Source organism: Mesoplodon mirus (genome assembly GCF_964341445.2).
Source record: "Mesoplodon mirus genome assembly, chromosome: 4".
Classification (NCBI taxonomy): domain Eukaryota; kingdom Metazoa; phylum Chordata; class Mammalia; order Artiodactyla; family Ziphiidae; genus Mesoplodon; species Mesoplodon mirus.
The window spans coordinates 175,735,532-175,750,697 of record NC_138979.1 but is presented as its reverse complement, the minus strand read 5'-3'; the positions used below and the strand labels follow the sequence as shown (position 1 = coordinate 175,750,697).

At 38.8% G+C, this 15,166-nt stretch overlaps 2 protein-coding genes across 3 annotated transcripts in view; one reads left to right on the top strand and one right to left on the bottom strand.

Annotated features, from left to right (window-relative positions):
• Positions 1-15,166, top strand: part of RPS6KA5 (ribosomal protein S6 kinase A5) — a 189,266-nt gene that overhangs the window by 120,223 nt on the left and 53,877 nt on the right. The window lies entirely within an intron of this gene.
• On the bottom strand, positions 9,605-10,767 carry LOC309802030 (protein FAM136A-like). Its single transcript, XM_082617203.1, has one exon. It carries the CDS (start codon positions 10,653-10,655, stop codon positions 10,365-10,367), a length of 291 nt encoding a protein of 96 aa, XP_082473329.1. The 5' UTR covers positions 10,656-10,767; the 3' UTR covers positions 9,605-10,364.

Below are 15,166 nucleotides of genomic sequence, written 5' to 3'. Positions count from 1 at the left end.
TATGTTGGGTGCATAAATATTTACAATTGTTATATTTTCTTCTTGGATCGATCCCTTGATCATTATGTAGTGTCCTTCTTTGTCTCTTCTAGTAGTCTTTATTTTAAAGTCTATTTTGTCTGATATGAGAATTGCTACTCCAGCTTTCTTTTGGTTTCCATTTGCATGGAATATCTTTTTCCATCCCCTTACTTTCAGTCTGTATGTGTCTCTAGGTCTGAAGTGGGTCTCTTGTAGACAGCATATATATGGGTCTTGTTTTTGTATCCATTCAGCCAATCTGTGTCTTTTGGTGGGAGCATTTAGTCCATTTACATTTAAGGTAATTATCGATATGTATGTTCCTATTCCCATTTTCTTAATTGTTTTGGGTTCGTTATTGTAGGTCTTTTCCTTCTGTTGTGTTTCTTGCCTAGAGAAGTTCCTTTAGCATTTGTTGTAAAGCTGGTTTGGTGGTGCTGAACTCTCTCAGGTTTTGCTTGTCTGTAAACGTTTTAATTTCTCCATCAAATCTGAATGAGATCCTTGCTGGGTAGAGTAATCTTGGTTGCAGGTTTTTCTCCTTCATCACTTTAATTATGTCCTGCCTCTCCCTTCTGGCTTGTAGAGTTTCTGCTGAGAGATCAGCTGTTATCCTGATGGGGATTCCCTTGTGTGTTATTTGTTGTTTTTGCCTTGCTGCTTTTAATATGATTTCTTTGTGTTTAATTTTTGACAGTTTGATTAATATGTGTCTTGGCGTATTTCTCCTTGGATTTATTCTGTATGGGACTCTCTGTGCCTCCTGGACTTGATTAACTATTTCCTTTCCCATATTAGGGAAGTTTTCAACTATAATCTCTTCAAATATTTTCTCAGTCCCTTTCTTTTTCTCTTCTTCTTCTGGAACCCCTATAATTCGAATGTTGGTGTGTTTAATGTTGTCCCAGAGGTCTCTGAGACTGTCCTCTGTTCTTTTCATTCTTTTTTCTTTATTTTGCTCTGCAGCAGTTATTTCCACTATTTTATCTTCCACCTCACTTATCCGTTCTTCTGCCTCACTTATTCTGCTATTGATCCCATCTAGAGTATTTTTTATTTCATGTATTGTGTTTTTAATTGATGCTTGATTCATCTTTAGTTCTTCTAGGTCCTTGTTAACTGTTTCTTGCATTTTGTCTATTCTATTTCCAAGATTTTGGATCTGGGAAATAGAATCTTGGATCATCTTTACCATCATTATTCTGAATTCTTTTTCAGGTAGACTGCCTATTACCTCTTCATTTGTTAGGTCTGGTGGGTTTTTATCTTGCTCCTTCTCCTGCTGTGTGTTTTTCTGTCTTCTCATTTTGCTTATGTTACTGTGTTTGGGGTCTCCTTTTTGCAGGCTGCAGGTTCGTAGTTCCCGTTGTTTTTGGTGTCTGTCCCCAGTGGCTAAGGTTGGTTTAGTGGGTTGTGTAGGCTTCCTGGTGGAGGGGACTAGTGCCTGTGTTCTGGTGGATGAGGCTGGATCTTGTCTTTCTGGTGGGCAGGTCCACGTCTGGTGGTGTGTTTTGGGGTGTCTGCGGACTTTTTATGATTTTAGGCCACCTCTCTGCTAATGGGTGGCGTTGTGTTCCTGTCTTGCTAGTTGTTTGGCTTAGGGTGTCCAGCACTGTAGCTTGCTGGTCGTTGAGTGAAGCTGGGTGCTGGTGTTGAGATGGAGATCTTTGGAAGATTTTCGCCGTTTGATATTATGTGGAGCTGGGAGGTCTCTTGAGGACCAGTGTCCTGAAGTTGGCTCTCCCACCTCAGAGGCACAGCACTGACTCCTGGCTCCTCAATTTGGGATGATTTGTTGTCCATTCATGTATTCCACAGATGCAGGGTACATCAAGTTGATTGTGGAGCTTTAATCCGCTGCTTCTGAGGCTGCTGGGAGAGGTTTCCCTTTCTCTGTTCTCACAGCTCCTGGGTCTCAGCTTTGGATTTGGCCCCGCCTCTGCGTGTAGGTCGTCGGAGGGCGTCTGTTCTTCGCTCAGACAGGACAGGGTTAAAGGAGCAGCCTCTTCGGGGACTCTGGCTCACTCAGGCCGGGCGGGAGGGAGGGGCACGGAGTGCGGGGCGAGCCTGCGGCTGCAGAGGTCGGCGTGACGTTGCACCAGCCCGAGGCGCGCCGCGCGCTCCCCCAGGGAAGCCGCCCCTGGATCCCGGGACCCCAGCAGTGGCGGGCTGCACAGGCTCCCAGAAGGGCGGTGTGGACAGTGACCCACGCTTGCACACAGGCCCCTTGGCGGCGGCAGCAGCAGCCCCAGCGTCCCACGCCCGTCACCGGGCTCCGCGCCCTTAGTCGTGACTCGCGCCCGTCTGTGGAGCCCCTTCAAGCAGCGCTCTTAATCCCCTCTCCTCGGGCACCAGGAAACCAAGAGGGAAGAAAAAGTCTCTTGCCTCTTCGGCAGCTCCAGAGTTTTCCCGGACTCCCTGCCGGCTAGCTGTGGCTCATTAGCCCCCTTCCGGCTGAGTTCTCGCCGCCAGCCCCAGTCCTCTCCCTGCGCTCTGACCGAAGCCCGAGCCTCAGCTTCCAGCGCCGCCGGGGCGAGCAGACAAGCCTCTCGGGCTGGTGAGTGCCGCTCGGCACCGATCCTCTGTGCGGGAATCTCTCCGCTTTGCCCTATCCAGGTATGTGGGGAGTTTCTTGCCTTTTGGGAGGTCTGGGGTCTTCTGCCAGCGTTCAGTAGGTGTTCTGTAGGAGTTGTTCCACGTGTAGCTGTATTTCTGGTGTATCCGTGGGGAGGACGGTGATCTCCGCGTCTTACTCTTCCGCCATCTTCGAAAATACTTCTTTAAAGTGTAAAACACAATGTAAATATCAGTTTCCACTTAAAGAGGTACTATTCAGATTTCAGATGACTATGAGTAAAATTAAAACATACAAATGAGAATCTTAAATTATTCTCCCATAATTTTCTTATTTGTAGGAAAGTTTTAAATTACATCTTTGTCTAATAAATGCCTAGTTTCTAATGTCATTCTCAGGATTCTGCTGTTACCATGTGCATGTCTCAAGATGCCTAGGTGAGGTTCAGGATCCATAAAGAGCGTGTTTGCATGAGGAGTCAGACAAGCCAACTCTCTAAGGCAGCTTTTTAGTTTCGTCCATCTCCCTTCCTGATGGATCCGTAGTGACTGACATCTATTCACGATTCTGTTCATTTGCATGTGCTCCTGAAGAGCCTGTTAAGTCTCTGTCAGTAAGTCCTATCAGTCATTTGCCAAAATCATGACTCTGGGATAATTCTAGTTATTTTAAGGTAAATATTGAGATGGAAGTGCTGGGAAAGTAGGAGACCTAGAAACCAGTCAGAGGGTTCTTCTGTGGCCCCTGTTTTTCCTCTACTCAAACAATATTACACAATATTCAGATACTAATACATATGCTTTAGCCATTTGTAAAGGTTTTTTCCACCAGATATCAGAGCAAATCCCCTGCCCTTGGACAGGAGGAGGGGGAGGGAGGCAGAGATGGCTTTGTCCTCAGGTGCCTCACAGATCCTTTTATAACTTTTCTTATGAGATAAATTATTGGCTCAGGTAAGATTTATTCATATACTATTTCTTATCTTAAGGCAGGCTCAGTGCACAAGTTCAGTGGGCAGGTTTTATGTACATTATGTCACAGGGCTAGCGGGGACAACTTTTGAATTGAGATTCTTTTCAGAGAAACTTCTACTGTAGATTCCATTTGTTCAAATTATGTTAAATATACTTTTAATTTACTTGAAAACTATATTTAGCCATCATATTCTATATTAATATAGGATATATTAATCTATAAACAGAATATATAAACCTATAAATAGATTATTTTAATCTGTTTTCTAAGTGTCAGGGACTTTCAAACCCATAAGGGGAATTTAGCAAGAGATACCCTGGAATACTAACATTGTATAAATGTGATTAATAAATGTTTGTATTTTCCAAATTTCTTTTTAAATGTTTTATATTATACAATATTTCAAATGTAATAAAAATACAGCAAATGATATAGCAGAATCTCTGCACCCACTATTCACATATACAATTATGGACAATTTGTGGTTTTTTCCTATTCATTCAGCATATATTGAGAGAACACCTACTGTGATCCAGGCACTGTTCTCTCTAGGTGTTGGAATTCAACAATTAACAAAATAGATAAAAATTTCCCCCCGAGGCAGATAATAACAAATAAATAAGTAAAATGTGTATGGAATATGTTAGATAATGGTAATTGACACAAAGATAAGTATAGTAGGAAAGAGAGATAGGAAGTAGCAGGGTGAGAGCAGCTTGGACTTTTAAATCAGGTGATCAGGAAAGGTTTCACTAAGAAGGTGACAGTTGAGTCAAGACTTGAAGGAAGTGAGAGAGCATGAGCCATATCAATATCCAGGAAAGAGATTTCTAGGTCGAGGGATCAGCCAGTGTTGAGGCCCTTGGGTGGGAATATGCCTGGGCTGTTTGTGAACAAAAAGGAGGTAAGTGTGGGTGTGTAGAGTGCGTGAGGATAGAGTAGTGGGAAAGAAGGACGTGGAGGTGGTCATCTGGAGGAAGGACTGTGCAGATCGTGCAGGGCATGGGAGACCATTGTAAGGACTATGGGTCCTCCGTGTGAAACGGGAGCCACTGGAGAGCTTTGCATAGAAGATGACACAGCCTGAGTTATCTAAAAAGATTCTGTTTGCCAAGCATGATGGTCCTGTAGTGGGACAAATCTGGAAACTTGGAGACCAGTTAGGAAGCTTTTGCATTAACCCCAGCAAGAGATGGCATTGATTTAGACCATGGGGTAGCAGAGTAGGTTGGAAGACATAGTCAGATTTTAGATATATTTTGACATTAGCACTAATGAAATTTCCTGATGGCTTGAATATAGGATGTGAGAGAACAGGAGGAATCAACGGTAGCTCCAAGGTTTGGGGCCAGAGCAGCTGGAAGGATGAAGTTGCTGTCAACTAATATGCCGATGGGGAGGTTTTGGGTGGCTGGAGGAGTGCAGTTGAACCAGTTGAGTCTGAGATGTCTGTTAGACATACAGAGATGTTTAATAGGCAGTAGGATATATAAATCTGGAATTTGGGAGAGAAGTCTCATCTAGAGATAGGAATTTGGAATTTGCCAATATATAAGTAGTATTTAAAATCATGAAAATGAATGAGAATACCAACAGAGTAAGTATAGATAGAAAAGAAAAAAACGACAAAGGTATAAACTCTAGTTATTCCAACATTAAGAGAGTCAAGAGCGGAAGATAAACCAGCAAAGGAGACTGAGAAAAAGGGATGAGGTGGTTGGGAAGAAAACAGGCAAGTGTGTTGTCCCCGGAAGCTAAGTGAAGAAGTGTTTCAGGGATGATAAATGATCAACTATATCAAATACTGTTGTTAGGTCAAGTAAGACACGGACTGAAAATTGAGCATTGGCTCAATTTAAACCTAAGAAGAGAGAGACTGGGGATAGATATATTGTCAGCCACAAATATAGAAAAAATGATTTTCTTAAAACCACATTTAGGAGCACAGGTGCAGGCAAAGAGTGGATTGAATTTAATCTTGTTTAGTATCCTTACTTTATATGTTACATCCATAAACAATACGTACTGTTAGCTTGTGTTTCTAAAATGTACATAAATGGCATATTATATTGCAGATTGTTTTTTATTTGACTTATTTTTAAGATTTATTCAAGCTGATAAATAGGAATCTATTTCATTCATTTTTGCTGCTCTATAATATTCTTTTATATGAATTATCTAGTTTATTTATCCATTCTGCTTCTGAGGTACATTTATGTTTCTGTGTTTTCTCTATCACAGTGTTGCAGTTTTTTTCTGATGTTATTGGTTTGTTGGAGTTCTTTAAATATTCCAGCTACCCATCCTTGATAATTATGCATTTTGTGAATTTCTTTTTCAGATCTTTTACTTGTCTTTAACTGTGATTAATGGTGTTCTTGTCATTATCAGATTTGACATTTTAATATAATCAAATTTACCAATCTCTTAGGATTTATATTATTTGAATCTTTAAAAAAATTTTAAATTGTGGCAAAATACACATAATGTAAAAATTATCATCTTAATCCTTTTTAAGTGTACACTTCAGTAGTGTTAACTATATTCACATTTTTTATGCAACAGATCTCTAGAACTTTTTCCTCTTGCAAAACTAAACTCTGTACCCATTGAACAACAACTCCCCATCTTCCCCTCCTCCTAGCCCCTGGCAAATACCATTCCTCTTTCTGTTTCTCTGAGTTTGACTATTTTAGATACCTAATATAAGTGGAATCATGCAGGATTTATCTTTTTGTGACTACTTACTTCAGTTAGGATAATGTCCTCAGTGTTTATCCATGTTATGGCATGAGACAGGATTTCCATCTTTTTTTAAGACTGAATAATATTTCATTGTATGTATGTACCACATTTTGTTTATCCATTCATCCACTGATGGACACTTGAGTTGCTTTCACTTATTGGCTGTTGTGACTAACGCTGCAATGAACATGAGTGTACAAATATCTCTTTGAGATCGTTCTTTCAATTCTTTTGCATATATGCCCAGAAGTGGAATTGCTGGATCATGTGACAATTCTATTTTTAATTTTTTGAGGAACCTTCATACTGTTTTCCATAGAAGCTGCACCATTTTACATTCCCATTAACAGAGCACAAGGGTTCCAATTTCTCCACATCCTCACCTATACTCTGCTTTTTTTATTGTGGCCCTCCTAATGAGCATGAAGTGATACCTCATAGTTTTCATTTGCATTTCTGTAATGATTAGTGATGTTGAGTCATCTTTTTATATGCTTATTAGCCATTTGTATACCATCTTTGGATGAATGTTTATTGAAGTCCTTTGCCTATTTTTTAATCAAATTTATTTCCTTTCTTGTTGTTGAGTTGTAGGAGTTCTTTATATATTCTGGATATTAACCCCCTATCAGATATATGGTTTGCAAACTTTTTCTCCCATTCTGTAGGTTGTCTTTTTACTCTGCTTGTTTCCTTTGATGCAAGGAAGTTTGAAATTTTAACGTCGACCCATTTGTCTATTTTTGCTTTTGCTGCTGTGCTTTTGGTGTCAGACCCAAGAAATCACTGCCAAATCCAATGTAATGAAGCTTTCCCCCTATGTTTTCTTCTAGTAGTTTTATAGTTTTAGGTTTTACATTTAGATCTTCAGTTCATTTTGAGTTAATTTTTGTATTTGGGGTAAGGTAAGATCCAACTTTATTTTTTTGTGTGTATGAATATTCAGTTTTCCCAGCATCATTTGTTGAAGAGCCTATCCTTTCCCCATTGGCACCCTTGTCAAAGATCATTTGACCATGTGCATAAAGATTTATTTCTGGGCTCTTTATTCTGTTCCATTGGTCTGTATGTTTGTCTTTATTTAAGTCAAAAATGTTTTGATTGCTGTAGTTTTGTAATACGTTTTGAAATCAGGAAGTGTGAGACCTCCAACTTTGTTCTTCTTTTTCAAGATTGTTTTGGCTATTAAGGGTCCTTTGAGATTCCATATGAATTTTAAGATTTTTTTTCTATTTCTACAAAAAGGTTATTGGGATTTTGATAGGGATTATGTTGACTCTCTAGATCACTTTGGTTAGTGTGGACGTTTTAACAATATTGTCTTCCAGTCCATGAGCATGGGGTGTCTTTCCATTTATTTGTGTCTTTTAAAATTTCTTTCATAATATTTTGTAATTTTAATTGTCCAAGTCTTTTGACCCCTTGGTCGAGTTAACTTCTAAGTATTTTATTATTTTTGATGCTTATTTTAAACGGGATTTCCCCCCCTTAATTTCCTTTTGGTATTGTTCATTGTTAGTGTATAAAAACATAACTAATTTTTTTAATTAATTAATTTTATTTATTTATTTTTGGCTGCATTGGGTCTTGGTTGCTGCACACGGGCTTTCTCTAGTTGCGGTCAGCGGGGGCTACTCTTCATTGCGGTGCACGTGCTTCTTATTGTGGTGGCTTCTCTTGTTGCAGAACATGCGCTCTAGGCGTGCAGGCTTCAGTAGTTGTGGCACGTGGACTCAGTAGCTGTGGCTCGAGGGCTCTAGAGTGCAGGTTCAGTAGTTGTAGCTCACGGGCTTAGTTGCTCCACAGCATGTGGGATCTTCCTGGACCAGGGCTCGAACCCACGTCCCCTGGATTGGCAGGCAGATTCTTAGCCACCACGCCAGCAGGGAAGTCCCATAACTAATTTTTGTATGTTGATTTTGTATCCTGTAATATTGCTGGTTCTCTTATTAGTTCTCACGGGCTTTTTGTGTGTGAAATCTTTAGGGTTTTTTACATATAAGATCATATTATCTGCAAGCAGACATAATTTTACTTCTTCCTTTCCAATTTGGATGTCTTTTATTTCTTTTTCTTGCCTAACTGCTCTGGGTAAGACATTCAGTGCTATGTTGAATAGAAATGGTGAGAGGGCACATCCTTACCTTGTTACTCATCTGAGAGGAAAGCTTTCAGTTTTTCACCATTGAGTATGATGTTTGCTGAGGGCTTTTCATACCTGGTTTTGTTATGCTGAGGTAGTTTCATTCTATTCCTAGCTTATTGTTAAGTGCTTCTTTTTTATCATGAAAAGATACTGAATTTTGTCAAATGCTTTTTCTGTATCAGTTGAGATGATCATGTGGTTTTTGTCCTTCATTCTGTTAATGTGGTGTATTACATTGATGGATTTTTTGAATCTTGAACCGTTCTTTCATTCCAAGATCTCACTTGGTCATGGTGTATAATCCTTTTTATGTGCTGTTGAATTCAGTTTGCTAGCATTTTTTTTTGGAAGACAAATTAAGTCTTAAATTATGTTTAAAACGAAACCACTAGGAAAATATATCACAGTCTTGAAATAGCAAACAGACAGGCTATATTATCATTTCAAGTAATAAGTTGGTAAAAACACAACGAGGTCCTTGATAAAACGATAAGGTGCCAGAACTGGGGCAAGAACAACACATGTCGCAAAAGTGTTATTTGGTAATGAAGGGCTGTCCCGTTTTTTGCTCTAAAGGAGTCACAGCTTGCCCCTGAGTTGCTTTCTTTTTCTCCTCTGACCTTCGTGTTGCCAAGGGATCGTTTCAACAGAGCTCTGTTATTACAGGGGGCAAAGTAAGCAATACTGGGTTTAGGCTTTCGTTCTATTTTGTTTTATGAAAACCAGATTTTTCCAAAGCCAGTACTTCATAACTCTCTTAATTAAGCAGCTAACATTCCCTTTCACTGTTCATTCCTGAATACTAGCATGTAGCACAGGCAAAATCCCCTTTCCCTTCAAGGGTGAGTGTCACTGCAAGATTGTCTTGTCACTCGGCTGACTCTGCTGCAGACAGCCTCAGGGCTCAGCATGGCTGCCAGTTAGAGGAAAGGTTTGGTTCCCCTACCAGTGTGATAGCACTTCTTATATTTTTGCAGCATCTCCAGGCTGAAAGATGTAATGTGTGAGAATTTTAAGAAATGCACATCCACATCTTGATGGCCAGAAAGGACCCTTTCAAAGTTTTTATCCAAACTACCTCTCCCAACTCTACATCTTTAAAGTAACTTCATGCCCTTGTATATAAAACAAAACCGGGCTTCCCTGGTGGCGCAGTGGTTGAGAGTCTGCCTGCCGATGTAGGGGACACGGGTTCGTGCCCCGGTCTGGGAAGATCCCACATGCCGTGGAGCGGCTGGGCCCGTGAGCCATGGCCGCTGAGCCTGCACATCCAGAGCCTGTGCTCCGCAACGGGAGAGGCCACAACAGTGAGAGGCCCGCGTACCGCAAAAAAACAAAACCAAAACCAAAAAAAAAAACAAATCCCCAGAAGCCCCCTTTCCCCTTCTAAGTTAGTGACCTCCTGGATTTTATTTCCAGTTTATGGAACATGTTGTAGTGATCCTTCTGGCAAACAGGAGGTTGGCAACAAATAGAAACACCTCTCCTCCCACTCCACCAGCTCATAAGCAGGTCAGATGAACCTGCCAGCCTGTTGGTATCTGTGTACCGAGAGAATCTGGTACCTTGGAGGGCTCTGGTTTGGTACAAGGGAGACTCCCTGTTGCCAGGATAAGCCCTGGCCACGTGAAATTCAGGCTCACAAAAACTCTCCTGTGCTATCTCTGACCCAAATTTTAGCACCAGGTTTTTTTCATTTTCTAGGATTCAAACACAAAGGAACCAGTGTCCAGAGGCAAGTGACATAGGCCTTAAACTTGCTGACATCCTTAATTTCCTCATTCATAAACTTTCCTTAGAAAACCCAAATCCCCATTCCTCTTTTTAAATAGATTCCTGCCTTCAGCCCCAATGGCCAATAGCAGACATCTCTTTCCCAGTGGATGAGAGAGACTCCTTCATCTACTTGGTCATGGTTGGGATGAGGTTCATGTGGTCATCCACACACGTGGCCACGCAACTCTCCAGCTGCCGCTTCACCTGAAGCTCTTTACTCCCCGCATCTATTGAATCTTTGGCTTTGTCATTGCAATGCATAGTGCACCCGGCCAGGCAGTTCTGGAACTTCTCCAACTTGCTGGTCACCAGGGCCTGGGCTTGAGCCAGAGGTGCATGGCAGTGCTCAATGCACTGGTGCACTTGCTGCATGGACACCTGGCTGTCCTCACAACAGCCGGCACTGCACCGGAACATGAGGCCCTGAATCTTCTGGATGTTCTCTCTCCAGACTCTTCACCTTAGAGTCCACCGCCTCCTACACCCGGAGCTGCTACAGCTCCGCCATGGCCACCCCATGCTGCTCCCCACGGCGCCGGCGCCCACATGGACTCCCGCGCTGGAGCCCGCCCCCAGTTTGCTAGCATTTTGCTGAGAACTTTTACATCAGTTTTCATCAAGAATATTGGGCTGTAATTTTCTTTTCTTGTAGTATCTTTCCTTGGCTTTGGTATCAGGGTAATGTTGGTCTCATAAAATTAGTTTGGAAGTGTTCTCTTCAGTTTTTTAGGGGAAGTTTGTGGAGGAATGGTCCTACTACTTCTTTAAATGTTTTTTAAGAACGTCCAGTAAGCCATCTGGTCCTGGCCTTTTCTTTGTTGGGAGATTTTTGATTACTAATTCAGTGTCCTTACTGATTATGAGTCTGTTCAAATTTTCTATTCATGATTCAGTCCTGGTAGATTGTATGTTTCTAGGAATTTATCCATTAGAAATTATTCAATTTGTTGGTGTATAATTTAGTTTCTTGTAAGGTCTTCTCTTTAATTTCTGATTTTAGTTGAATCTTCTCTCTCTTTTTCTTAATCTAGCCAAGAGTTTGTCAGTTTTGTTTATCTTTTGAAAAATCTAAGTTTTGCTAATTTTTTTCTGTTCTGTTTTCTGTTTCATTTATTTTTGCTTCAATCTTTATCATTTCTTTCCTTCTGCTAACTTCTGGTTTAGTTTATTCTTTTTCTAGTTCCTTGAGGTGTAAAGTTAAATTGTTGATTTCTTTGAATCTTTTAAAATGAAATCCATTCCTGTCTCAATGAACTAAGATATTCTCTTTTGTTTTCTTTTCGAAATTAGCATATTGAAATCTTTAATTTATTAGGAATTAATTTATCTATATGTGTGGGGATCTTATTTTTTTCTCTTTTTATATAGATAACCCAGTTGACTGAACTATTCATTGAATAGTCAGTTAATCCCTTCCCTAGTGATTTGAAAAGCAACTTTGTCATATGCCAAATTCCTGTGCATGCTTGTGAGTCTATTTCTAGGCTCTTCATTCAATTCCATTTGTCTGCTTGCCTCTCCCTGAGTCAAAATTGAAAAATCTGAAGGGCCATAGCTTTACGGTATGTCTTTAATCTGGAAAGGTGAGATCTTTCTCCTCTTCAATCTTTTTGGGGTACGCAGGCCTCTCACTGTTGTGGCCTCTCGCATTGCAGAGTACAGGCTCTGGACGCGCAGGCTCAGCGGCCATGGCTCACGGGCCCAGCCGCTATGGCTCACGGGCCCAGCCGCTCCGTGGCATGCGGGATCGTCCCGGACCGGGGCACAAACCTGTGTCCCCTGCATCGGCAGGCGGACTCTCAACCACTGCGCCACCAGGGAAGCCCTCCCCTCTTCACTCTTATCCTGTCATTCTCTCCTTATTTCCCCTGACCTTCCTCCTGCCTCTTCACTGTCTTTGCTATTCTTGGTCTTTTGTTCCTTAGTGTGTACTGAATTTATAAATTAATTTGGAGAAAACTGTGATCTTTGGATATTGAATCTAACAACACAAATTTGCATAAATATTCATATTTTCCCATTTATTTCCTTGTCTTTTATGTCTTTCAATAATGTTTTCTAATTTTTGTAATGATTTATACATATATTATTAGATTTATTTCTATTAACTTATTTTCCTATTCCTGTTCCTATTGACAAAAATTAGAATATCTTTTTTTCTTGGCAAAGCATAGGAATGTTGTTGATCTTGTACATAGCAATATTGGTGAATTCATATTAGTTCCACTAATTTGAAGATTCACTTGGATTTTTTATGTAGATGACTATATTAAAAGAAAAATCAGAACTACTATTTGTAAGTAATGATGGCCTTGTATCTTTTTGATTCTCATACTTTTTATTTTGTGTGTGTTTGGGGATGTGTGGTTTGGTTTAGTTTTGTTGCTCTGTCTACTAAGTTTTATATGTATATATCCTTGCTTTTTACTTTAAGGCCATGTGTTTTAGGTTTTAGCCATTTAGTATGGTATCTGCTCTAGGTTTTTGATAGATAAATTATATTCTTAGTATACTGATATAAGGAAATTCTTATGGTTTTTTTCTTTAATCACCTAGTGGTGTGAGTTACATTAATAGTTTTTTTCTTTTTCAATGTTAAGCCATCTTTCAATTATTGGAATAAACTTTACTTTCTGTGACATATATTTTTAATATATTTCTGGATTTTGTTTGCTAATATTTTATTTAAGATTTTATTGTCTAAGTTGACCTGTAATTTTCCTTTCTAATATTGTATTTGTCTGATTTTGGCATCATGATTATACTAACATCATGAAAGTAATTTGGAATAGTTTATATAAGATAGACAGTTCCTCTGAAGGTTTCCTCTGAATGCACTTCTAGCTATCAGCGTGTATTTTTTTCTTTTTTTTCCCTTCTAGGTGCATATGAGTGGCTTTTCAAATACTGATTTAATTTTTAAAAACTATTTATAGTTATATCAGGTTTTCAATTTTTTCTTGAGTCAATGTTGGTAAGTTATGTTTTTATAGAAAATGTTATAGTTTTGTTTTTAACTTATTTGGCATAATATTATTCATAGAAGTGCTTTACTTTTTAATCTGTATTGTAACTGTAGTAATGTTTCCTTTTAAATGACTAATATTACTGATTTGTAACTTTCTTCCTCTTTTCTTGAGATTTCTCCATTTTATTAGTCTTTTTCCAGAAACAGCTTTTATCAAGCCTCTCAATTTTTCTGTTTCTTTGATGATCTTCCTTTATTACTTCATTCCTTTTACTTTCTGTTAGTTTCTTTTGTATTCTTTTATTAAACTTTTGAGTTGGACATCCAGCTCACTAATATTTAATCATTCTTTTTTTAATAAAACTGAATTTCTAAGAACAGCTTTAGATGTATCTCGCAAGTTATAATATATAGCATTTTTACTGTTATTTATTGTGGTTTTTTACCTTGGGCCATGAATTATTTAAAAATAGATTCTTAAGTTTTCATGTATATAGGATTTTTGAGCTACCTTTTTGTAAATGAGTTTTAGTTTTATTGCTTTCTGTTTGGACAAGAAAACATACATGGTTTTATTTCTGTGGTTTTTGAGATTTGCTTTGTGACTTATTATTTGGTTAACTTTTGTAAATGTGCCATGAATACTTGAAAAGACTGTATAGTCATTCTCTGTTAGATATCAAATTTTATATATTTTCATGAACATCATGCATATCTTCCATAGCTTCACCAATTATTTTCCTGCTTGATCAGTCAGTTATAAAAGAGGTATGTTAAAGCGCCCACTATGATTGCAGATTTGTCCGTTTCTTCTTGGAAATCTCACCATTTTTGCTTTATGTGGTTTAAGGCTCTTCAAAAATTTTTGATTGTGTTAGTCTTGGAATAGTGTCATTTTCTAGTGAAATGTTCCTTTTATTATTATGTAGTGACCCTGCCTAATTTTAATAATTTTTGGCCTTAAAGTTCATTTCCCTGCTATTAATAAAGATATTCCAGCTTTCTGTTGGTTAATGCTGGTCTGATATATCTTTTTCTATCTCTTTACTTTCAATATTTCTTTGTCATTATGTTTTTGGTGTGCCTTTTGTAAATAACATATAACTGGATTTTGTTTTTGATCCAGAGTGTTTCTATCTTTTAACTGGTGAGTTAAATCTGTATATTATGACTGCTGATATATTTTTATTTATTTCTCTTATCTTGCTGTGTGTTTCTCTTTATCATAATTTCTCTTTGCTTTTTTCCCCTTCTTTCCTCTCTTCTATTTAAATGATTAAGATTTCTTTATTTCATTTTCCCAGTTGTCTAGAAGTTATATATATTCTATATCTGTTCTTTGAGTGGTTATTACCCTGAAATTTTTAACTTATGCAGGCATACCTTGGAGTTATTGTGGGTTCAGTTTCACCACCACAGTAAAGCAAGTCACATGAGCTTTTTGGTTTCCCAGTGCATATAAAGGTTATGTCTATGCTAAACTGCAGTCTATTAAGTATGCTATAAATAGCATTATGTCTTTAAAAATGTGCATACCTTAATTTAAAAATACTTTATTGCTAAAAATGCCAACCACCACCTGAGCCTTCAGTGAATCATAATCTTTTAGCTGGTGGAGGATCTTGCCTCCATGTTGGTGGCTGCTGACTGATCAGGGTGGTGGTTGCTGAAGGTTGGGCTCACTGTGGCCATTTCTTAAAATAAGACAACAATGGAGTTTGTCGCATCAGTTGACTCTTCCTTTTACAAATGATTTCTCTGTAGCATGCAATGCTGTCTGGTAGCATTTTACCCAGAATAGAACTTTCAAAACTGGAAACCTCTTAAATCCTGACACTGCTTGATAAACTAAATTTATGTAACATTCTAAATCCTTTATTGTCATTTCAACAATATTCACATCTTCACCAAGAGTAGATTTCATCTCAAGAAACCACTTTCTTTGCTCATCCCTAAGAAG